Source organism: Chlamydomonas reinhardtii, chromosome 9 (genome assembly GCF_000002595.2).
Source record: "Chlamydomonas reinhardtii strain CC-503 cw92 mt+ chromosome 9, whole genome shotgun sequence".
NCBI classification, from domain to species: domain Eukaryota; kingdom Viridiplantae; phylum Chlorophyta; class Chlorophyceae; order Chlamydomonadales; family Chlamydomonadaceae; genus Chlamydomonas; species Chlamydomonas reinhardtii.
Genome location: NC_057012.1, coordinates 7,268,134 through 7,289,368, shown reverse-complemented (window position 1 = coordinate 7,289,368; position 21,235 = coordinate 7,268,134). Strand labels below are relative to the sequence as shown.

Here is a 21,235-nt window from a genome sequence, read left to right as displayed (position 1 = left end):
AGGGCGTCCATGCAGCGGACCTGGGGGAGACAAGGTGTGTGTGTTAAAGAGCACAAGGAAAACGTGGTGTGTGTGTGTGTGGATTGTGAAAAAGCATTAACAAAACCGAACCCAATGCAAAAGAGCGAGGAGAGCGTGGCCTATGCTTTGACAGAGCGGCACTCGACAAGGCCCAAAGTGCACCGCGTTGCGCAGCTAGCCCCGACGGGACAGGGGGAGAGGACGCGGCCACGTGAGAGAAGGACCGATTGAGGGCGATGCGCTGGAGGGCCATGTCAGAGCCAAGCAAGGCTAGGCGGGAGACCCAGCGAAGGGCAAAGGCGCGGAGCAGTCGCCGCCCACCCCTCCTCCTCCGCCGCCACGCGCCCCCCTCCCTCCTCCCCCCTGCTTGTATCCTGTTCCCGATGTTTCTTTTACCTTGCAATCCCCCCCCAAAACACACACACACACACACACACACACACACACACACACACACACACACACACACACACACACACACACACACACACACGCCTCCGCCCTCACCAGACTAGATAATCATGACTGTAACACCCTCCCCCCCCCACACACACACACATCCAAACACGCGCCTGCCCGCCCCCTCTCACCAGGTGCAGCATGACGTTGTCGGCCGCCAACATGTCCTGGTAGGCACTGGGCTCCACGCCCTCGCCGCCGGGCAGCGGCGTCAGCGGCCGACCCATCAACTCCACGGCCTGCAGGGAGGGTTACATTCATGATTAGTTAAGGAAGTGGTAGACGCACGTGTGATAGACGGTAGCCCATGATTTTAACTTTAAAAGAAGCGGAGTTGTAGCCAGACACATTGGACGAGGGGCGGAGGGGGATTCCTGACATGCATACGGCCGTCAGGTACTGCGTGCTTGGAGGACGAGTGCCGCCCCCATGTAGGAGCCAAGAAATCATGGAACCCGCACACACACGGCGTTACAGCGGACGCGCGCAGGCCCCTGTCTGGCTGGCGGCCCGCCGCCCCTGCCACCGCCCCTACCCCCGCCGCACCTGCAGTGTCGCCGTGAGCATGCCCGCCCTGCCGCCGGCGGCTGAGGCGGGCCACGCCGCCAGTGCGCCCTGGTGCCGCTCGCCCAGTAGCAGTGTGAGGAAGGACAGCACCTGCGGAGAGCACAGCACCTGCGGAGACTGCGGGAGGGCCGGAAGGGCAGGAGGGAAGGCAAGAGGCGGGGAAAAATGGGTGTTGTAGAACCGCAGAAGGGCCAGCACGAGCAAGACCCTTGCACAACGGGATGACGCAACGACAGATGGTAGGCCACGACTCCCACACCGGCCGTAACGCCGACGCCACCGGGCCCCCGATTGCCGCCGCCAGTACAGCGTCCCTGCCCCTAGACCCTGATGCTCCTGGACCCCCAGGTGCCACGTGGCCCCACCCACGTGGCCCCCCCCCCTACGACTTCACTTCTTAATTAATCATGAATGTAACTCCCTCCCCACATGGCCCCACCCACATCCGCATCCGGCGCCGCCGTGAGCCCCGCCGCCTCCAGCAGCGCCACCAACCCCCGCGGCGACAGCTCCATCAGGCCGCCAGGGGCGCCGCCGCCGCCGCCCGGTCCGCCGCCGCGCCCGCCCGCCGCCGTGAGCGCCATGACTGCGCCGCCCAGCCCCGCGCCCAGCGCCGCCGAGCCGGCGTCACTGGAGGCGCCGTAGCCCAGCAGCAGCGCCGCCAGAGCCACCACGCCGTCAAACAGGCCGGTGCTGTGTGGCGTGTGTGGGGAAGGGGTTGCAGAGATGGGTGGAGAAGCGGTACGGGTATGGGGAAGGGAGGGAGGGGGGGGGGCAGAGGGTGCATGGGTGCAGGAGGGAGTGGGGGCAGGGGTGGGCTGGGTGGAGAGCCGGGCGCAGGCAGAGGAGAGGGTTAGGATACTTTGCCCGGCCGCAACGCCTGCAGCGCCTGCAGCCCGCTTCTTCTTCCTTCCCTGCTTAACTATTCCTATGCCGCACGTTGCTCTACACCCAGCCGCAGCCAAGCGATTCTGAAGCAGCCACTGTCGCTGTGTGCCCAAACCGCTCACCGCGCGGGCGCGCCCTCCAGCGCCTCCAGCGCCGGCGGCCCCGAGGTGGCCGGCACGTAGCGCAGCAGCCGCACCAGGCCCGCCAGCCGGCCCGGGCTCAGCAGCTCCGGCGGCGGCGGCAGCGGCCGCGCGGAGGCGGGCGCGGCGGCCGCCATGACGGCTGCGGCGGCGGCGGCGGGCCCGGGGCCGGCGGGCTGTGCGTAGAAGCGCAGGTATGCGGCGGCGGTGCCGGCGGCCACGTACCCCAGGGCCAGGTGGTCGCCGCTGGAGAGCGTGAGCAGGCCTGGCAGGGCAAAGGAGTCGGGAGTGGCAGGCGGGGGTGCTCAGGGCAGACGTCAAGATGCTGTTGACGGAGCTTCGCTTCTACTGCAAGCGCATACAGATGCTGTCGTTACGCTCGTTTTCAGGTGTTAGCAGGTGCTGAGGCATCAAGCCGACATAGATGGGCACACACACGCGCGCTCGCGGGCGCCATCGCTCGCACCGCACCGCACCGCTCTCACCCGCAAGCCGCCGCAAGGCATCGTCGGTGGCGCCGCCCGGCGTCAGCGCGTTCTGCGCCGCCGCCGCCGAGCCCGTGCCGCCGCCCGCCGCCCCGCGCCGTGAGTGTAGCCCCTCCAGAATCGCCGTGAGCGCCAGCAGCGCCAGCGCCCCGTTGCTGCCGCCGCCGCCCCCGCCGCCGCCACCGCTGCCGCTGTCGCGCAGCCCCAATGCGAGCAGGGCCTCGGGCGCACCCGCCAGCACGGCCGCCTGGCACAGGGCGGGGCAGGTGCGGCCGCACTGCAGCAGCAGCTGCAGCGCGTACAAATCCACCTGGAGCAGGGGCAGGATTGAGGAGGAGGGTTACAGCTTGGGTCCAAGGGACAGTTCTGCGTAGGCCGGCTGTTTCCCACTAAGGCCAGAATTCTGAATCAATCGCGCGCATGTTGATGACACCCTCCAGCATGTGCCGATGTCGGCAGCTAGGCAAGGGCCCAGCCCGGGAGCCCCAGGCACATACACCCCCACCCCTCCGCTGCACCTTGTTGGGTGCGGCGCCCGCCGCGCCGCTGCCACCGCCCATGGATGGCTGCTGCGCCCACTCCAGCACCGCCGCCACGGCACCGGGGCTGCCGCCCAGCGCCTCGCCCACCGCCCGCCGTACGGCGTACGGCAAAGCGGCGTCCGTGTCCATGCCGCGGTCGCCGCCGCCGCCGGCCGGGCCGCCGCCCATCATTCGGTTGGACGCCGCCAGCGCCGCCGCCAACGGAAAGTGGTTGGACACGGCGGAGGCGGTTGCAGACGTGGAGGGGCAGTACACGCACGCCGCCAGGGCCCGGAGCGCCGCCTGCAAGGCAAGGCGTGGGCGGGTTCCAGGCGTGACTGGTTAGAAGGCACGTTGCAAGGACAGCACGACGCAAGCAACGCATGGGTGCTGAGGGGCCATGCGTAGCGTTCGCAGCACGCAAGTTACACGTACCCATCACGCACAACCCATACAGTCACAGCACTGCCCTTCAGCACTGCCCTGCAGCCCCAAGCCGCAGCTAGCTCCGCCGCCGCACCTGCGCCGCCGCCTCCGCGCCCTGCCCGCGGCTGTCTCCGCGGGCGTCCTCCACCGCGCCCACCAGTGTGGCGGCCAGCGGGGTGTCCGCCGCGCCGCGCAGCAGCTCCTCCGCCTGCCGCAGAGCCGGGCCGCGCAGGTTGGCGGAGATGGCCTGCGGGGGGTGGCAAAGGTCGGTACAGAGAAAATCGTGTATAAGGGCGGAGGGGGGCGCGTGTGCGCGCGGGGGTGGGCAGGTTCGAGAAACAAAACGTTTGTGTGGTAGAAAGGGGGGCATTAGGATGACCGACACGGAAGCAACGCAGCGCAGTGCCCTCCACACAAGCCCACAAGCACGCGCGCACCTGCAGGCCGCGGTTAAGGGTATCGGCCAGGGCGTGGCAGGCCGCCGCCACCGCCGGCCAGTTGCCGTCGCGCCGCCCGGCCGCCCCCGCCGAGCCGCCGCGGCCGCCGCCACCCGAGCCGCCCCGTGCAGAGGCCGCTTGCTGTGCACAGCCGAAGGGAAGGCGAGCAAACGGGAGACATCAGCGTGCGTCATGTTTCAGCAGCGCCCCACAGCCCCTTCGCGCGCCCGCCGCCCCTCCCCCCGTCACTCCCTCCGCAATGCGGACCACTCCGTTCCCTCCCCACCACCCCCACCCCCACCCCCACCTGCCCTCCACCCAGCCCGGTGCGGCCCGCCCTCACCTGCACCACCTCGCAGTAGGCCCTCCAGCTCTCCTCCAGCGCTATGGCGGTGTAGCCGCTGGCCGCCGCCTTGTCCGCAGCCAGGCCCGCCTCGGCCGAGCGGAAGCACTCCACAGCGGCAGCCGCAACCGGCCAGTGCGCGGCGCCGCCCGCCGCGGCCGCGGCCTGTACGCGCGCGCATGAGGGCACGTGTGCGCGTGAGCGTGTGTGATGCAAGCGCAACAAAATGGCGCTTAGCGCGTTCGCACGACGGCCCTGACGCCTGTGCCGCGCCCTAGTCCACGAGCACGCACACCCAGGACTTCCACCCCGTCCACTCCCACCCCGTTTAAGCTTGGTTTGGTTTAGTTTGGGCTGGTAATTACAACCCACCCCGTCCACCCAACTCCAAACCAGCCCTGCAGCCCTGCAGCCAAGCCCGGCTCACCGAGGCCAGGTCCGCCACCGCCCTCTGCAGCGGCACGCACTGCGGCTTGCCCTCCCCGTACTGCAGCAGCTGCGCCGCCAGCCGCAGCCCGCGCTGCAGCGGAGCCAGCGGTGGCGCGGGGGCTTGCGAGCCGCCACCGCCAACGGCCGCAGCGGCGGCGCAGGTGGCGGTTGCGTCCCGGAGCGCCGCCAAAAGCGAGGGTAGTGTGGAGGGGTCCGCCCACAGGCCTGCGGGCGGCATCGACAACAGCGTATAGACGTGTGTGTGAGCAACAACTCCTTTGCCAGTCCATGCCGGTGTTTCTGCAACCAACCCAACAGCACCTGACCCATGCCCGGCCCCATATGCCCATCGCCTTCGGTGTGGCCCCTACAAGTAACATCCCAACCCGGCCCTCCTGCCTCCAGCCGCCTCCTCACCCGCCGCCGCCTCGGGCGTGAGGCGGCCCGGGTCTGCGCCGCCGCCCGCCGCCAGCACCAAGCGGTCCAGCGAGGAGGCCAGCTGGTCGGCCTGAGGGGGGGGAGAGGGAAAGGCGGAATGCATCCAAGCCGTGACGAAGAAGCGCGCCTCTAACTCAATCACTGGCCCCCGTGGTGTTACCGCACTGCTATGCTAGATAGCACCACGCATCGAGCGAGCCATAGCTGTTTTGTGCTAGCGCGCCAGCTCACCTGCGCTGACGTGGACGCTGACGTCGCAGCTGCGGCCGGCGACGCCGAGGCCCCCGGCGGCGGCGTGCGCGGCACTGTGCCTGTGGAGCCGGCAGTGGGCGCCGCGGCGCGCTGCTGAGCCGGCGGCGCCGGGGTGGTCGGGCCGCGCGTCGCCGACGCCGCTGCGGCGCCCGCGGTGCGGCCCGCTGACACGCCGTTGGCGGGCGGCGTGGCGGGCGCGCCGCGCGAGCCCGCGGCGGCGCCCGCCGGCGCGGCGCCGCCGGGCTGCGCCCCCAGCGCCGGCAGGCGGCGGTTGGGCGCGAGCGGGTCGCGGCCGCGGTTCATCTGCGGCGTCTCGGTCTGGCGCGCGGGGGGCGTGGCGGGCACGGCGGCGGGGCGCTCGCGCGGGTCCGCCCCCACGCCGCCGGTGGTCAGCGCCAGCACTGCGCCCGCCCCGGGGTCGCCCTCTCCCTGTGGAGGCGCGCGGGGGTTCGCCAAGCCGGTCGGTCACAGCCTCACGCGACTTGCACGTGCCTGCACCTCCATCCAATGCCGCCCCATGCCGATGTCATCCCGGCCCCGGCCAGAGCCATACGCCGAGCCCCGACCACCCCAGCACTTGTAACCCCCACCACCGTGCCCCACCACCCCTCCACCGAGCCCGGGCGGCGACATATGTCGCCGGCGCCGCTCGCCCTGCTGCTCCACGACGCCTCGGCCCACCTCTCATAAGTATTATCACTTGCAACTGACGCCTCTGACTGTGCTCCGCTCGCTTTAGCTGGGTTTGGTTTAGTTTGGGCTGGAATATGCAACCCTCGCACCCCCAACCCACCCACGCCCCACCTTCCAGGCGCGGCTGCCCTCCGCCACCTCCATGGCGTCCGCCAGCATCTTCTCGCGCGCCAGCCGCTCGCCCTCCGTCTCGCGCACGAAGGGGTGCTCCAGCAGCTGCGGCCAGCCCAGCCGGTCCTGGGGCTTCTTGTTCAGCAGGCCCTGGGGTCGGGGCGGGGCAGGAGTGGGGTGAGAGGGGTTCGGTGGGAGGGGTGCGGCAGAGGTGGTGCGGGAGAAGAAGGTCCGGCGAGGCGTGTGCGGGCACGTGGCGTGCATGCAGGCACGACGCCAGGCAGCAGGAAGACCCGCCCCCGCCCCGCGCCGCATCCGCAGGGCGCTCTCCCCACCTTGAGGAAGGACTTGAACTCGGGGGAGATGTTGGTGGGGAACTTGACGGGGTCCTTCACGATGTGGTGGATCAGGCTGCGGGCAGGAGGCGAGGGCGTGGGCATGTCCGAAACAAGAGGTTGGCTATCCAGAGGCTTGGGAACACTGGGCGAGAGCCGGGCTGGCACACGGGCTGGGGGCCTAGGCTACGGGCTTGGACCCAAGGCTATTTTATGTGTCGCCTGTGAGCAGCGCTCCAGGGCGGCACCACAGAACCGCGCGCACAAACACAGCGTTGCGGCTGTGCTGCGGCTGGGTTGCGGCTGCCGCAGCACGCGCGCTCACCTGTAGATGGAGTTGGTGTAGAAGGGCGGCTGGCCCACATACAGCTCAAACAGGATAACGCCCAGGGACCACAGGTCCACCTGGGCGGCGGACGAGAGGTGGAGGGGAGTTTCACTCATGATAAGTTAAAGAAGAGGTAGCCGGTAGACCATCTTGGGGGAGGGGAGTGGGCTCCTGGCAGGCATGACCGGTTGTGGAGCCCAGGTACTACCGGTGGTCAGGGAGGCGCGCAAGGGGAGTGGACCATGTGGCGGTGGCGGGTGGCTGCGTGTGCACGTGCGCACGCACGCCGCGAGACCCAGCTGCGAGGCCCGCCTGCGCTCCGACGTGCTTCGCACCGCACCCCTCCAGCCCTCCAACCCCTGCCAAGCCCCCGCCCCCACCCCTCCATGCTTTCCCCCCCCCCCTCCTGCGTTGGGCGACCATTCCTTGGCGATTGGGATCTGTTTCGGCGGGCTCGGGCATCCGCACCACCACCCTCCCTCCCTCCGCGCCCGCCGCCCCTCGCACCGTGTGGTTGTAGGGCTGCTCCTGCACCAGCTCCGGCGCCATGTACAGCGGCGTGCCCTTGATGGACGTGAGCACCATGGTGTTGCAGCTCATGGCGCGGGCAAACCCAAAGTCGCACAGCTGCGGTGCGCGGGTGTGCGTACGTGTGTATGTGGCGGGGTTAGAAGCCATGCATACCGAGTGGGGCTGCGACTGCGTCAGGCGTCGCTGCACTTGGTCCGCACGTCCGCGGCGCTTGCCGTCCTCCCACCATCCTACCAGACCTGCCCTCCGCGGCGCCGCGATGCAGACCCTGACACTTTCCTGGAGCGCCTCGCCCTCGACCCCTGTACCCACCAGCTTCACCCAACACGCCAACGCCACGCCTGCCTCCCCCCGCACACACGCCCGCCGCCCCCCCTCCCGAACACGCGCGCCCTCTCCCCCGCATGCCCGCCACCACCCCTTACCTTGACGACGCCGTTGGAGCCGATGAGGATGTTCTGCGGCTTCATGTCGCGGTGGATGATGCGGTTGGAGTGCAGGTAGTGCAGCGCGCGGACCTGGGGAGGAGGAGGAGGAGGGGCACGGCGTGGTGGGGCACGGCGTGGGGGCACGGGGGTGCAGCACAGGCGGCGGCCGGGGTAAGCGACGGTGAGGCGTACGGCTGCCGTGACCCCAAGTGCCGCCATGCAGGGCGCCCTCTGTCCTTGTAAGGACGCTCGTGTCGTAGCAACCTCGCGCCAACTCCCGCCCATCATCGCGGGCTGGAGTTAAGTACTGCAGCCGCTGCCCGCCACCCCTTCCCTATCTCTTGCATCGCGCACCACCCTCCCGATTCGTCATGCCCTCCCCTAAACGTCTCCTCTCCTCCCCCTTTTTTCCTCCCCCTTGCGTTCCCCTCCCCACCACCGCCTCCTCCTCCTGCCCCTCCTCCTGCTCTCATTCCCCCTTGTTGCTGCGGGAAGTGCAGCTCCTCCTCCCGCCCCCTCACCAGCTGCTTGGCGATACCGCGCACCACGTCCTCCGGCAGCGACTGGTCGTCCTCCAGGATCTCAAACAGCTCGCCCTGGGCAAACTCTGTGGGGGTGTTGCGGGTAAGCGGGGTGTGCGGTGTGCGCGGTGGTACGGGGCGACGTGGCGGCGTTGCAGGGTGCGGCAACGCCGAGGTGCGGACGTCCAGACGCTCCCACCCACCCACTACACACACACACACACACGCCCTGCCCCACGCACCCGTGACGACGCAGAACTCCGTCTTCGTCTCGAAGGCGTCCAACATCTGAATGATGTTCTCATGGCGCAGCTGCCGCAGGATTTCAATCTCCTGGCGCAGGTTCTTGATGTCCTTCTCGGACTTGCCCTGCACGTGACGGGGACAGCGAAAAGGAGAGGCCGGTAGTGCTTGAACGCATGTGCAGCAGCGTGGCGGCAGGTGGGCTGGCCAAGAGGCGACAGGGCCCCTGGGGCGGCTGGTAGCACGTCTTCCCCTCGGTCCGTTCCTATCTTCCCGCCGGCCTTGGCATAGCAGCCAGACCGCCGGGCCGCAGCACCATCCTCGCCGTCTCCCACCACGCCCCTGCTCCCAACCAGGGCCGGCCACTACCCCGGCCATCCAGCTCCCGCATCCACCTCCCCCAACCCGGGTCACGAGAGGGCCAGAGTAGACGTTACCCCCGAGCACTTGGCTGGATGCCCGGCGCCCACCGGTGCTGCTACCCAGCCCAGGGGTGCTGCAGTTCTGCAATGCTGCTGCCCCCTCCCACCCACCTCCCTGGCAACGGGCCCCTGTGGCCAAGCCGCTGCTCCTCTGCACCCACCTGCTTTAGAATGAACTTCATGGCGGTAATCTGGCCCGTGCATTTTCGGCGCCCCTTGTACACCTGGGCAACAGGGTACAAGAAAGGAAGCTGAGCCCAGACCGGCTGCATTCTTGCTCGCCCAAGCCAGGCAGACTGTCTCCCCCTGAAGGCCCGCCGCATCGATTTTGCAGGACATAATTCTAAGCGCCGACTTCCTCCCTGGCCAGCTGCTCCAGCGAGCGCTGCATTTAAACAGCGCTGCAACCACATTGGCACCCTGTGCTGAAGCGGGGCCCACCTTGCCGAAGCTGCCCTCGCCAATAAGCTCAATCACATGATAGTTGTCAAGCATCTTTGCGAGTCCGCTGCTCCCGGGCTCCTAGGCCCAGCTCGCAGCAGCGCGTTGACCCTCCACGCGACTGCGTGGCCCGCGCCCAAAGACTACACAACTTGCAGTAAAGGCGTATCCATACGTATAATCATGTCGATAGACACAAGAAGTAGCTGGCGAGTGCTTGGTTCCTCGGCGCGGGATCTTCAGAAGGCACACTTGCCCGAGCTATTCAGTTCAACGAAGCTTTGGTGTGTGCAAAGAGCAACTCATGAACCTTATTGGACACGAGGTGGAGTCGCTCGGCGCGATTGCAGTCATGCCCTAGCAATTCACTTCCTGCTGTGTCGGCAACAACGTCTCCAATACAAATATGCTTGGAAGTTGTCATTCATACAGCAAATTAAGGCTAAGGCTCCACCTGGGTGGAGGTTGCCCTGCATGTCGACACATTTCGTTGAAGCTTTCCCTGTGACAGGGGACAGGCACCAAACGTGATGCCTATACGATGCAGCATAGTATGCATGGCCAAATCAACGGGAATGCAGCGCTCTGCGCGACAACTGCTTGGCACAGGCAGGGCTGTAGTTGCTGCTGGCGCCGGCACCACCAGGCGGAGCGCCACTAGCAGCAGCACTTCACGCCCCTACTACAACTACATCCTGGTGTCCGAGTCCACGCAGCGCACCTACAACGGCATCACCAACGATTTGGAGCGGTGCGCTCTGGACGGGCCTTGTGACAGCGTACCGGGCCTACACTGGAAGTTTGGGGCGGGACACGGACACCGCTACAGTAGTAGCTTATCCTCACAAGCTGTGTCATACCTGGCACACGCACCCCATGCAGCCGACTGCGTCAGCACCGAGGGGAGGCCCCAGGCGGCGCAAAGTCCACCCGCACTGCCAAGGACTGGTGAGCCGGCTGCGTGTCTGCTGTGGGGCTGGGGTTGCTGCTGCTCCCGACACCGACACAACGGCCAGGGCGGCCGGCCCACCCCTACTGCTGCGCGTCATGTCGGCAGCCAAGGGCATGCCCAGCGAGCACTAAGCTAGTTTGACGCTGGAGCCGGTCTATTGCGCCATCCAAGCAAGTCCAACCTCCGGGTCTGCTACTGCCGCCAACCCTGCTGCTGCCGCTCGCCCCCGCTGCTGCCAACCACGACTCACCACACAGGACGTACTTAGCAGTGGTGGGATGTCCCAACTGGGGTCCCGCGGCCGCTCGCGGTGCTGGTAGCGGCTCTCCTGGCGGGGGTAGCTCGGCAGGGGGCGGGCATGCCAGCGACAACGGCGGCGGTGGCGGCAGCCGTGGGAAGGCTGCTTCGGGTGCGGCTGCCGCTGCATCGTTTGAGGCACGGCTGCGCTACCCAACAGGGACCAGGTGCGCGGGTGTGTGGCCTGTGCGCGGAAAGGGCCGTGCGCGATGCCGCTTTGTAGACTATGCAGGGCGGTCTGTCACTAGTCGGAGCGCCATCTCCGGTAACCAGCAGCAATCGGCGCCGTGGCGTGTCATGTCAGTGGACGAGCCAGAGTGACATGTTGCTGCGCTGCAACTTGTTCTCCCGCCCCTCGCGGCCTATCACCACCGTCATCTAAACCATTCATGCCTGGAATGCCCGCCTCAGGCCGCGGCCGGCGCGCTTCGCCGGCCCCGAGGGCCGCCTGCGCGGACTGTGCCTGGTGCTGCAGGCGCAGGCGGAGGGGCAGGCGGAGGCGCAGGCGGAGGCGCAGGCGGAGGCGCAGGCGGAGGCGCAGGCGGAGGCGCAGGCGGAGGGGCAGGCGGAGGTGGAGGCCGCCGCATTGGACACAGCAGCCGTCAGGCCGGCGGCGGCGAGGCAAGCAGCCGCGGCGTCTTCAGCGCCTGCTGCGGCGGGGCAATCTCCAGGTTCTGCGACGGAGCCCTCAACGCCAGAGCACAGACCAGGGCCGCCGCAAGCCGGCGGCGGCACCGGCCACACGGCGGTAGCGCCCATAGCAGTGGCGACGCGCAAGCGCCGGCGCAGCGTGCCAACAAGTACAGTACCTGCACCTCCAACTGCACCTCCGAATGCTACTATGCCAAGCATGATAGCGGTTGGGGCGCTGTGGACGCAGCCGGCAGCCCACGTCCTGGCCGGGGCCGAGGCCGAGCCATGGCAGCCAACGGCTGTGGAGCAGCGGGCGGGAGGCGCTGCCCACGCCTGCAGCGGCCGGCAAGCCGCGCCGGGGGCTTGGGTGTGGGTGCACCCCCGCTACCGCGACTGCAGCGCAGTGGCGGGCTGCGCAGTGCTGCGGGCAGCGATGGCGGCGGCAGAGGCGCTGCGGCGGGCCGGCGGCAGCAACAGCAACAGCAACAGCAGCAACGATGAGGATAGCAGCAGCAAGGATGGCAGTGGGAGTGGCAGCCGGAAGAGTAGCAGGGGCCGGGGGGCAGGAGCCGGGTCCGTTGGTGGTGATGTGAGGATGGCAGCGGCGTTAGCGGCATTAGATGCTCTGGACGTGAGGGCGGCGGCGGAATTGGGACAGCCAAGATTCTGGTAGAATGAGTTTGAGAGTATGTGTGTCAGCCTTTCGTGGCTTTGGACGCAGGGTCTCAACCGGTGCGCAGAGTTACTGTGCATGTGGTATTTGGGCTTGGCTGGCAACGCTGTCCTGAGGGGGTGCGCAGCCGGTGCAGGGCCGACGGAAGACTCGGCCGCAGCCGCACTGCCCTGTCCAGCACTGCCAGCACACGGACCCATGGCGCCAGGAGCAACCACAGAGCGCTGCGCTCGCGGCCGAGCAGCGGCAGCGGGACCTGCAAGGTGCCATCGCGGCGCTGCAAGTCCAAGTGGAGGAGCAGCGCTGCGCGCTAGCTGGAGGACGCTCGCCATTCCCTAGCACGCGTGGAAAGCGTGGGCGCCGTGGATGAGGGCAAAGTACTGCTGAAGAGCGTCAGCACTGAGCTGCTACAGAAAGTCCAGCGGGACCCTGGAGGGGATCGCCAGCGCGAGTGGGGCGGCTGTTACGGGACGCTACGTGCGTGCGTGGCGGTCGGCGGGCAGGGAGGTGTAGAATGTCGTGCTTGGGGGGAGCGCAGCGCGCTGATTAGGGCGGCAGCGCAGGTCCGTGCGGCTGGTGCAGTAGTGGCACCATATCTGACTTATGTCGGATGTGCTATGCGCCTATGCGCAAGGGGCAGTTGCTCGCTTTTGAGGAGCTGCGAGGGAAGGGGCTACGGCCTCGATGGAAGGGAGGAGCGGGCATTTCATGCCCAGGCACGTAATGCCTCGAACTCGCCCCACATTCAGCACCACAGCCCCACACCTGACATATGCGCGCCAAGCTGCGCCGAGTTGGTGTTCTGCTTTTGGACGTTTCGCACGCAACCGAGAGCTGGGACAGCGCAGGCCAGCGCAGGTTCCGAGGAAGCTGATGTGCAAAGATGTGTGTGAGGGCCGTCTCCGCTGATATGACGTCCCCCGCTGAAATTGGTCGTGTCGCCAAACCGATATCTTAGACCGCGAGATATGCCGATACCGCAGTGCAAATGGCTGTGGATGCATCAAGTCTGTGGCTTCGGCACTGCTAGGGTCTCTGTGTAAACAAGGAAAGTTCATCAGCGATCCGGTATAAACAGTATCATACAATTCTCAATTCTCAATTCTCAATTCAATGTAGGTCCTATGAAAAGTATCTGGTGGCACCGATATTACAGTTGCAGGGCCGAGCAGTCGCCTCCCCGGCATTAATCGATAGGCTTTGAGGACTGATAAGCTTACAAGTCGATTGCAATGTGGATTCGTCAGCGTTGATCTGGATGGGTCAGCTGCACAATACTCAACTTGCGCGCAGAGTCCAGACCAAAGGACGAATGTCAAGTAGCTAAATTGCAGTGGCACCTCGAGCTGATGTTGTGTCCACATGAAGGAGGCCGCTGGAGAGCTGCGACATCAAAGACGCTTAAATGGCGCAGCGTCAACTGGCTGACGAAACACCAAACAATATGAGCTGATTTGACGCACGCAAAAATAGCAACAGGAAGTCGTGCAACGGTGGAGTTGGGAACCTTCGTCGCAGGTCGGCAAGTTGCAGGTGCAGCTCAAACATAGCCATGCTTGCCACCCATGCATTAACAAATCATAAATATTTTCGTTCCCGTTTCAGCCGTGGCCGTGGACGCGATGACAGCGCCATACAACAGTAGTATCAGGTGACAGAGCTTGCTGTAACTATATGTGAACACAAGGTCTTTGCGCGATGGCTCTGCCAGCCTCAGACGCGGCGGAAGTGGTGCAACTTGATTTGGACGCTCCGACATTTCCCTGAACAATTGCGGCTCGCACGCCGCTTGACTCTGTTGTCTGCGCTGAACGGCGTCACGATCTGCACGCGCGATAAACGGTCCTCCCTGAGCCCGCCCGCGCGCAACAGAAGAGGGGGCAGCGGTGCAAAGAGCGGTGCGGGGAGGTGCGGGGTCGTGCTGGCAGCCCTTTTCGCCAGCGGCAGCAGCCAGGGTTCAAGACGCAAGCCCTGGCAGGAGCAGGCTCCGTTGGTGGTGATGCATGGATGGCAGCGGCGTCAGCGGCATTAGACGGTCTGGATGCGGAATTTAAACAGCTGTAATCCCGGTAGAATGAGTTTGAGAGTATGTGTGTGCGATGGGACAGTGGTAAGGCACTAAGGCAGGTTGGTAAAGTCTCGTAGGGTGCAACTGATGCCAGAACCCAAAAGATGGCACACAATTGGCAACGGCAGGGCAGGAGTGCGCGGCTGGTCGAACGCCGGAGTTACTGTACCGACGAGTTGCTGGCTGGCTGGGAGTTTGCTGACGCGCATTCCTCTCCGGGCGCCCGGCTAGGCGATAGCACCACACAGACACACCGCAACGCCACACTCGCGAGGCAGAGCCGCAGCGCACCTGCAGGAAGGTGACCAGCGTCCACGGAGCACTAGAGGCAACCGAGAGTATGTGTGTCTGCCTTTCGTGTCTTTGGACTACGCAAGGTCTTAGCTTGTGTGCGAAGAATAACTGTGCATGTGGTGTTTGGGCTTGGCTGGGGATGCTGTCAGGTGCGCAGCCAGCCAGCCAGCCAGCTGCTGGGTAGACGGCAGGCCCCGCCGTAGCCGTATGCGTCTACTGCTTCGTCTGTTGGTGCATGCCACGCGTACGACGTATGCATGCGTGCTGGTACCAGCGACCATCGGAGTGGGCGGGAACTGGCGGAAAAGCGCAGGCTGCATTGGCGGGCCAAGTGGCAGGAGTTACATCAAGAGATCAACTGGTGCTCCTGCCTACTGAACACGTAAGATACAGCTTGCAGTAGTACACAAGGGCCATGGCTGACGCCGCAAGACCACGACAAAGCGTGACTGCAAGTGCAAGGGTATCACAGACTTCGCCCGCTGCTCAAGGCCTTGCGTCTGCATACGGGGCCGGGCATGGGTCTGGCTGTGCGGCGGCTGTGGTGCATTGCGGTGACTGTGTGGGTGGTGGGTGCTGGTTACGTGGCATTCACGTGCTGCAAACGCTAGGCATGGTCCCTCAGCACCCACGTGTTGTGTGTGTCGTTTCCGTGCAACATCGCTGTTCTCACGCGAGTTATGCCTGCAACCCGCCCACGCCTTGCCTCGCAGGCGGCGCTCCGGGCCCTGGCGGCGTGCGTGTACTGCCCCTCCACGTCCGCAACCGCCTCCGCCGTGGCCAACCACTTTCCGTTGGCTGGATCTAGGGGCGCCGGTGGTGGCGCCAGCGGCGATAGCAAGCGGAGCATCAGGCGGAGGAGTGGCGGGGCATAAACCGGCGGTGGCGATTATGTGGGCGGCAGCGACAGTCCGTTTGCGCGGCGGCGGTGACGCCGGTGGGCGTGCTGCACTGCTGTTCGACATCGCGCCGCCGGTGTCGGCTGTTTCAAGCCGCTGGGGCAGTGGGTCGACGGCATGTGCTGCCTACCTAGCCGCCTGCCAGTCAGGGGCGCTGTTTGCTGCCATGCATTTCGCGTGGGTGCTGTGATCTTTCTGGATACCGGCCTGATGCAGATGGCAGCGGTGTTTAGTCGAACCATGCCGAAATAGGGCAGCGGTGATCGCGGCAGATTTATAGATTGAGCCAGCTTGTACGGTCATATAACGACAGGGTCTGTGCTTCGGCCTTTCGGACTGCGCAAGAGCTTAGCTTGTGTGCAAAGAGTAACTGCACGTGTGGCGTTTGGGCTTGGCAGGCAAAGCTGTCTAGCCATTCGGAGATCTGTCAGATCACGCACAGCCAGTGCGGGTTAGACCGTAGAGGCGTAGACGTGAGTGCGGCGGCGGCATCATTGGGACAGCCATAATCCGAGCAGGCTTAGTTTGAGGGTCTGTGTGCCGGCCTTTCCTGGCCTTGGACTACGCAGGGTCTCAGCTGTTGTGTGGAGTTACTGTGCATGTCAGCATGTGGTGTTTCAGTGTTTGGGCTTGGCTTGGCAAGGCTGCCAGGGAGCTGGTGATGGAAGACTCCGCCGTAGCCGTGTGAAAGTGCTTCGTCTGTTGGTCAATGCTGCGCGTACGATGTATGCTTCTGTGTCGGTGCCAACGAGCAGGACACCTGCTTTTGCCGGGCGCAAGTCATCGGGCGGGACAGCGCGGGCGAACATGCGAAGTGGCAGGGGTACAATGCCAAGATGTCAACTCGTGCTCCTGCCTATTCAGAACGTAAACTACTACTTGTGTAAGTACTCAAGGGCCATGGCTGACGCCGACGCTGCAAGACCACGACCTGGAAGGGTGCCAGTGGCGCCCAAGTCTTCGCCCGCTGCACCAGGCCTTGCGTCTTACTTTTCCACACTAGACCCTCTAGCTGAGCCAGGGTACGATAAATTGCAGCAGCTTTCAGCGCTTGAACAAAACGGAGTGTTGCGTGATGATGCCTTTCGCGCTGCGTCCGTTGTCGCGCACATTTGGAGCTCGCAGGCTCTCGCTGGGCTGGCTCGGCAAGGCCGACGCTCCGCAGTGGCCAGGCGTATTTTTGTTAGCACGGGCAAGTGGTTTGATAACACGACTAAAAGCATCTCATCAACCACGATCCGGACTGGCCGCGCGCTGCTCCGGGCGGACGTGCTGAGCTCCTACGCCCGCTACCTGGCGAGGGTTGGACAGCCGGGCACGGCTGAGGCTGCTGGCGCCAGCGGCGCCCCCCTGACTCTCGAGCAACAGCTACGGCGTGATGAGGAGGACGCCGAGGTGGTGGCCGTCATCACCCAAGTGCTGGAATCGCTGGCCGCACTCGCCCGCGACGAGCCCTCCTCGCAGCACCCGCAGCGGGTGCAGAAGCCGGCGGCTGCAGGGGCCAGCAAGGCGGCTGGCAACACGCAGCCCCCCGCCCCGCCTCCCCCGCCCTCCCTGGGCTCCGAGCTGCGCTCCGGCCTGAGCCGCAGTCAGGTGCTGGAGCACACCGCGGCGGCACTGCTGCGGCTGGCGGCGGCGGCGCCCGCGGAGGCGCCGCCCCCGGCCACCGCGCCGCCGCAGCAGATGTGGGTCCACGTGACACAGGCGACGTGTTACCTATGCTGGAGCCTAAAACGGCTGCTGTCTAAGAAGGGGTGGGACGTGTCCCTGGCAAACTGGCACGCGCTGGTGCCGTCGGGAGCACGCACGCCGCCGGCAGCCGCCTCCAGCAGCGCAGCACCTGACGCGGACGCAGCGGAGAAGGCCGCACAAGCCGCCGCCGTCAAGGAGCGGGCGGCTCAGGTGCGGCCGCTGCTGTCCGGCCCGTGCCTGCAGTTCTTCCTGTGCTGGGCCCTGGGCTGCACCCGTCTGACGGTGGAGCATGTGGCCGGGCTGGGCGGAGAACCCCAGGAGGTGGTGGGAGCGGGTGCAGACGCTGCTGCGGAGCTGGCGTTGCAGCCGCGGCTGCTGATGCGGCCGCTGCAGCCCTCGCTCCGCCCGGTGACCGAGGACCAGCTGGAGGCTTCGTGCCTGGTGCTGGCGGTGGCGTCACTGGCGTTTCAGGTCACAGTTGGTGGCGGCGGTGGCGGCGGCGGTGGCGGCGGCGGTGGCGATGGCGATGTGGCCGGCGCAGCGACTGGAGGGCCTCGTCCGCAGCCGCAGCAGCAGCAGCAGCCGCAGCAGCGGGCGTGCACCACACCCTACCCGCCTGCTTGCGTCTACGATGCGGTGCGGAGTGTGTTGCCCAGCTTCTGCGCCCCCCAGCTCGACGACGAGGACGTTGACAGCGGCCCGGAGCGGACCGACGGCACCCTGCTGCTGGTGCGGCTGATCGGAGAGCTGCCGAGCCGGGCGGCGGCGGCGCGGCTGCCGGGGCTGTGGCGGCTGCTGCTGCTGGAGATAGATTGCGGCCTTCTGAGCGAGATGCAGGACTCCCTGCCCAAAGCCGCGCGGCTGCTACTGCCGAACGAGCTGAATGCGAGGGCAACGGCGGCGGCAGCCAGCGGGGCGGTGCTGCTACAGCCGCCGCCGGGCCTCAGCTACAGCCTGCGCTGCGCGCTGGACGCGGGGCTGCTGCCGACACTGGAGCGAATGCTGCGTGTCCCGGATGCGTGGTCCGGCCCTTGTGGCGACAAGGGTGGCACCTCAGGTGATGACGCACAGGCTGAGGACGACTGCGACGGCAGTAGCACTGGCATTGGCGGCAGCAGCAGTAGCACCGCCACACAAATGATGCTACTGCTAATGGTCGTGCTGGGCGCCACGGGCGTGTGGCCGGCGCTGCTGGCACACGGCCCCGTGCACCAGCTGGTCAGCCTCATTGCCAGCCTGGGCGCCGTGTGCACGAATGAGTTGTTGCTGGAGCGCCACAGCGCGTTGAGAAACCGAATGGTGGTCGGTTTCGCGCTCACGTCGCTTCTGCAACAAGCGGTTGACATGCTGGACTGGGGCGTTGGTGGCGGGGCTGTGGGGGGTCGGGCCTACACTGCTGCCGCACCGGCACAGGCGCCGGAGGCGGAGGGACCGCAGCAGGCACAGCAGCAGCTGTCAAAGAGCCAGAAGAAAAGGCTTAAGAAGAAGGCAGGCGGCGGCGGCAGCGGCGGTGGTGACGCCAGCAGCAGCAGTGGTGTCAGCGCCAGCAGCAGCAGTGGTGTCAGTGCCAGTGCCAGCGCCAGTGCCACTTCGGGCACCGGCACTGGCATCGGCACCGGCACCGGAGCCATGGACATGTGGTTTGCCTTCTCCGGCGGCGAGCCCGACACCGGACCCGTGACATTCCCTGTCATGGCGGCGTACGGCGGCGCGCCGCGCGCCGGCTCGGCGGCGGCGGCGCAGCAGGCGCTGCTGGTGTCCTTCGCACTGCAGCAGTGGCTGCCGGCGCTGATGATGCTCGCTGCGTACTACTGTCGTATCTTCTGCCGGCCGCCCCAGGCTCAGGAGCAGGCCGGGGCCGCCGCCAAGAGGGGAAGCGGGGGCAGCGACGACGACGAGGAGGACGGCACCATCCCCCAGACCCTGCGGCTGTGCGCCGCTGTGTTGCGGCTGCTGACGCGTGTGGCCATGCGGGCCGCGGCGCTGGCGCAGGCCGTACGGGGCGCAGGGGGCGCCGGCCCGTCCTCCGGCTCCGCAGCCCCGCTGTCGGCGCAACAGCAACAGCAGCTGCGGGAGTGGGGGCAGGAGCTGGCCGGCTGGGAGTCTGGCGTGTTGGAATTGTGCGGCTGCAGCCTGACCCAGATGGTGAACAGCCTGACGTCGCCGGCGCTGGTCAACACGGCTGCGGGCCGGGAGCTGGAGGGGGCGCTGCTGGATGCCATGCAGGCTTACGCGCTGTTCCACCCCCAGTACATGCAAGACATCCTGAGCGGCTGCATCTTTGTGGTGGACAGCGAAGACTTGAAGGAGGCGGCGAAGCCGGGGAAGGGCGCACGCGGGCGCGGGGCGCCGCAGGCGCTCAAGCGCAAGCCCACGATGGCGCTTGTGCCGGCCACCATGGCCAAGGCGGCGGAGCGCCAGGGCCGGCGGCCGCTGTCTGCCTTCTTGGACAGCACGGGGGCAGCCTGCAGCCAGTTGTGGATCCTAAACGCGCTGGATAAGGCGGTAGCCGGTGCTGCTGGACCATCGCAGCAGCAGCAGCAGCAGCAGCGAGACCCGGCCATAGATCGCAAGATTGAGGCGCTGAGCAATGCGGCCAGGGCGCTGGTGGAGCAGGAGGCGGCGGCGCTGTGGCGGGCGCTGTGTGCGGAGGGTGGGGCGGACTGGCGGCGGCGGTGGGAGGCAGCGGGGAGAAGGGGCAGTGGGGACGCCGGGCTGCTGCTGTCGCCAGAGGAGGTGCGGGCGCGGCTGCGGGAGGCGGGCGTGGTGATGGGCAGTGCCGCGGTCGAGGATGCGGGTCCTGCTGGTGTCAGCGGCAGTGGCAGTGGCGGCAGCGCAGCCGCGGCGCCGGGCGGTCTGCTGTGCGGCAGTCCCATCTGCACCCGCCTGCGCGGCCCCAGCGCGCTCGTCCCGCCGGGAGCCGGCGTGGGCTGCCCGCACTGCCGCCAGGTCACCTACTGCTGCGCCCAGTGCCGGCAGCAGCACTGGGGCACGGGGCGCCACGGCGAGTTTTGTGTGGGCGTGAAGGCGGCGGCGGGGGAAGACACGCCGGCGGCGCGGCAGTGGACGCACATTGTCTTGCCGGCTCTGTGAGGGAAAGAATGGGGTGGACTGGCATGGGGCCACCACCTGGTGGCCGTCCACTGATGCAGCGGACACAGTGCTGATGCATGGAAGGCTGGGGATGGTCGTGCCCATCTGACTGTCCCTTTCGGTACCGGAAATTGCCGAATGCATTTGGAAGTTGTTGCGTGGGGCGTGTCGGTCGGTTGGTCGGTCGGTTGTACCGTACCCTACCGATGGTTGTACCGGGAGTAAGTAGTAACGGCTTCACTTTAAGGGGCGTGGCACTGGCGCTGTGTGCCACCCAGTTCCGCAACGAGCAACCATGCGCGTGTACTAGGATATGAAGCAAGCGCCACAAGGATTGTTACGGCACCATGCTTGGGCAGGCGGGCGTGTGTGATGGACCTGGAACAGCTGGTGAGTGATGACGGGCAGGGGACAGGTAGGGCCCAGTATGGGGCTGGAGTTCAGGGGTGCGAAAGTTGCTGCTGACTTATTTCGGCCGCAGGAGGGGGACCTCGGCGGGCAGGTGGCAGACGGTTGCTGAGGGTGTGGCAGGTACGGCTGACCGCGACTGGGGTTGACCAGATTATGCATGGAGAACGTATTAGAAAGCACAAGGGGATTAATGGATGTGTGCGTGCGTGCGTGTGGCGCAACTGCGCATATGGCGCCGCTGCGTCACGTTGTCGCCGCCTGGTGCAGTGCCCCCGCAGGATTGGGTGCAGGGCAGACGTGTTTCGGGGTTTGTGCACACGCAGACTCGCGGGTGCATGACGACGTATGTTGCAGGCTTGCTTGGGACGGCACTAGGCTTGCCGGTGCGGGCAGACGGGCAGTTGCACGCGTGCCGGCCATGCTGCATGGCTACATAGGCCATGCAAGGTATGACCCATGGCAATTTTGGGTCTTCTGTTGCAAGTGAATCTCTTACATGTGGAGGCTGGAAAGCCCCCGCCCCGCACAGCATCTAGCAACTTGCAGGGCCTTTGTACCATACCCTTGGCATGGCAGACGGTTCCCAGTGGAATCCACTGGAAACATCAAAGAGTGCGGGAGTCGAAGCAGTGGACCGGTATGGCCTATGGCAGCGGGTATTTGGCGTGGGGCGGGAGCCGAGCGGGCGGCAGAGACGGGCTCGACAGACTGGGAAACACTGTGCGCCTCATCGCGTCACGCAGTCTGCGATGGGCAGTGTGGAG

The 21,235-nt window shown here is 66.4% G+C and overlaps 4 protein-coding genes across 4 annotated transcripts in view; 3 read left to right on the top strand and 1 right to left on the bottom strand.

The window, feature by feature from the left end:
- The window catches only part of CHLRE_09g412750v5 (uncharacterized protein), a 12,979-nt gene extending 3,210 nt beyond the window's left edge, over positions 1–9,769 (bottom strand). The window contains exons 1-22 of the mRNA XM_043066305.1: positions 9,460–9,769; positions 9,180–9,242; positions 8,596–8,722; positions 8,354–8,439; positions 7,830–7,922; positions 7,381–7,500; positions 6,871–6,950; positions 6,546–6,621; positions 6,211–6,360; positions 5,386–5,835; positions 5,134–5,224; positions 4,715–4,941; positions 4,288–4,452; positions 3,945–4,085; positions 3,602–3,754; positions 3,079–3,384; positions 2,561–2,870; positions 2,058–2,340; positions 1,491–1,740; positions 1,027–1,164; positions 612–719; positions 14–20 (exon numbers count right to left, since the gene is read on the bottom strand). Coding sequence (XP_042921601.1) covers positions 14–20; positions 612–719; positions 1,027–1,164; positions 1,491–1,740; positions 2,058–2,340; positions 2,561–2,870; positions 3,079–3,384; positions 3,602–3,754; positions 3,945–4,085; positions 4,288–4,452; positions 4,715–4,941; positions 5,134–5,224; positions 5,386–5,835; positions 6,211–6,360; positions 6,546–6,621; positions 6,871–6,950; positions 7,381–7,500; positions 7,830–7,922; positions 8,354–8,439; positions 8,596–8,722; positions 9,180–9,242; positions 9,460–9,513 — 3,478 coding nt within the window. The 5' untranslated portion in view covers positions 9,514–9,769. The remainder of the gene's footprint in view (positions 1–13; positions 21–611; positions 720–1,026; positions 1,165–1,490; positions 1,741–2,057; positions 2,341–2,560; positions 2,871–3,078; positions 3,385–3,601; positions 3,755–3,944; positions 4,086–4,287; positions 4,453–4,714; positions 4,942–5,133; positions 5,225–5,385; positions 5,836–6,210; positions 6,361–6,545; positions 6,622–6,870; positions 6,951–7,380; positions 7,501–7,829; positions 7,923–8,353; positions 8,440–8,595; positions 8,723–9,179; positions 9,243–9,459) is intronic.
- Positions 9,770–9,899: 130 nt separating this feature from the next.
- CHLRE_09g412700v5 (uncharacterized protein) lies at positions 9,900–12,751 on the top strand. The gene is made up of 4 exons (XM_043066304.1): positions 9,900–10,210; positions 10,342–10,407; positions 10,669–10,875; positions 11,120–12,751. The coding sequence occupies exons 1-4, from the start codon at positions 10,035–10,037 to the stop codon at positions 12,012–12,014; spliced, it is 1,344 nt and encodes a 447-aa protein (XP_042921600.1). The 5' UTR covers positions 9,900–10,034; the 3' UTR covers positions 12,015–12,751.
- A 388-nt stretch (positions 12,752–13,139) lies between these two features.
- CHLRE_09g412676v5 (uncharacterized protein) lies at positions 13,140–16,095 on the top strand. The gene is made up of 3 exons (XM_043066303.1): positions 13,140–13,922; positions 14,770–14,827; positions 15,090–16,095. Exons 2-3 carry the CDS (start codon positions 14,792–14,794, stop codon positions 15,249–15,251), a joined length of 198 nt encoding a protein of 65 aa, XP_042921599.1. The 5' UTR covers positions 13,140–13,922; positions 14,770–14,791; the 3' UTR covers positions 15,252–16,095.
- Positions 16,096–16,149: 54 nt separating this feature from the next.
- Positions 16,150–21,185, top strand: CHLRE_09g412650v5 (uncharacterized protein). The gene has a single exon (XM_001696752.3). The coding sequence runs from the start codon at positions 16,176–16,178 to the stop codon at positions 20,058–20,060; it is 3,885 nt and encodes a 1,294-aa protein (XP_001696804.2). The 5' UTR covers positions 16,150–16,175; the 3' UTR covers positions 20,061–21,185.
- Positions 21,186–21,235: the final 50 nt, after the last annotated feature.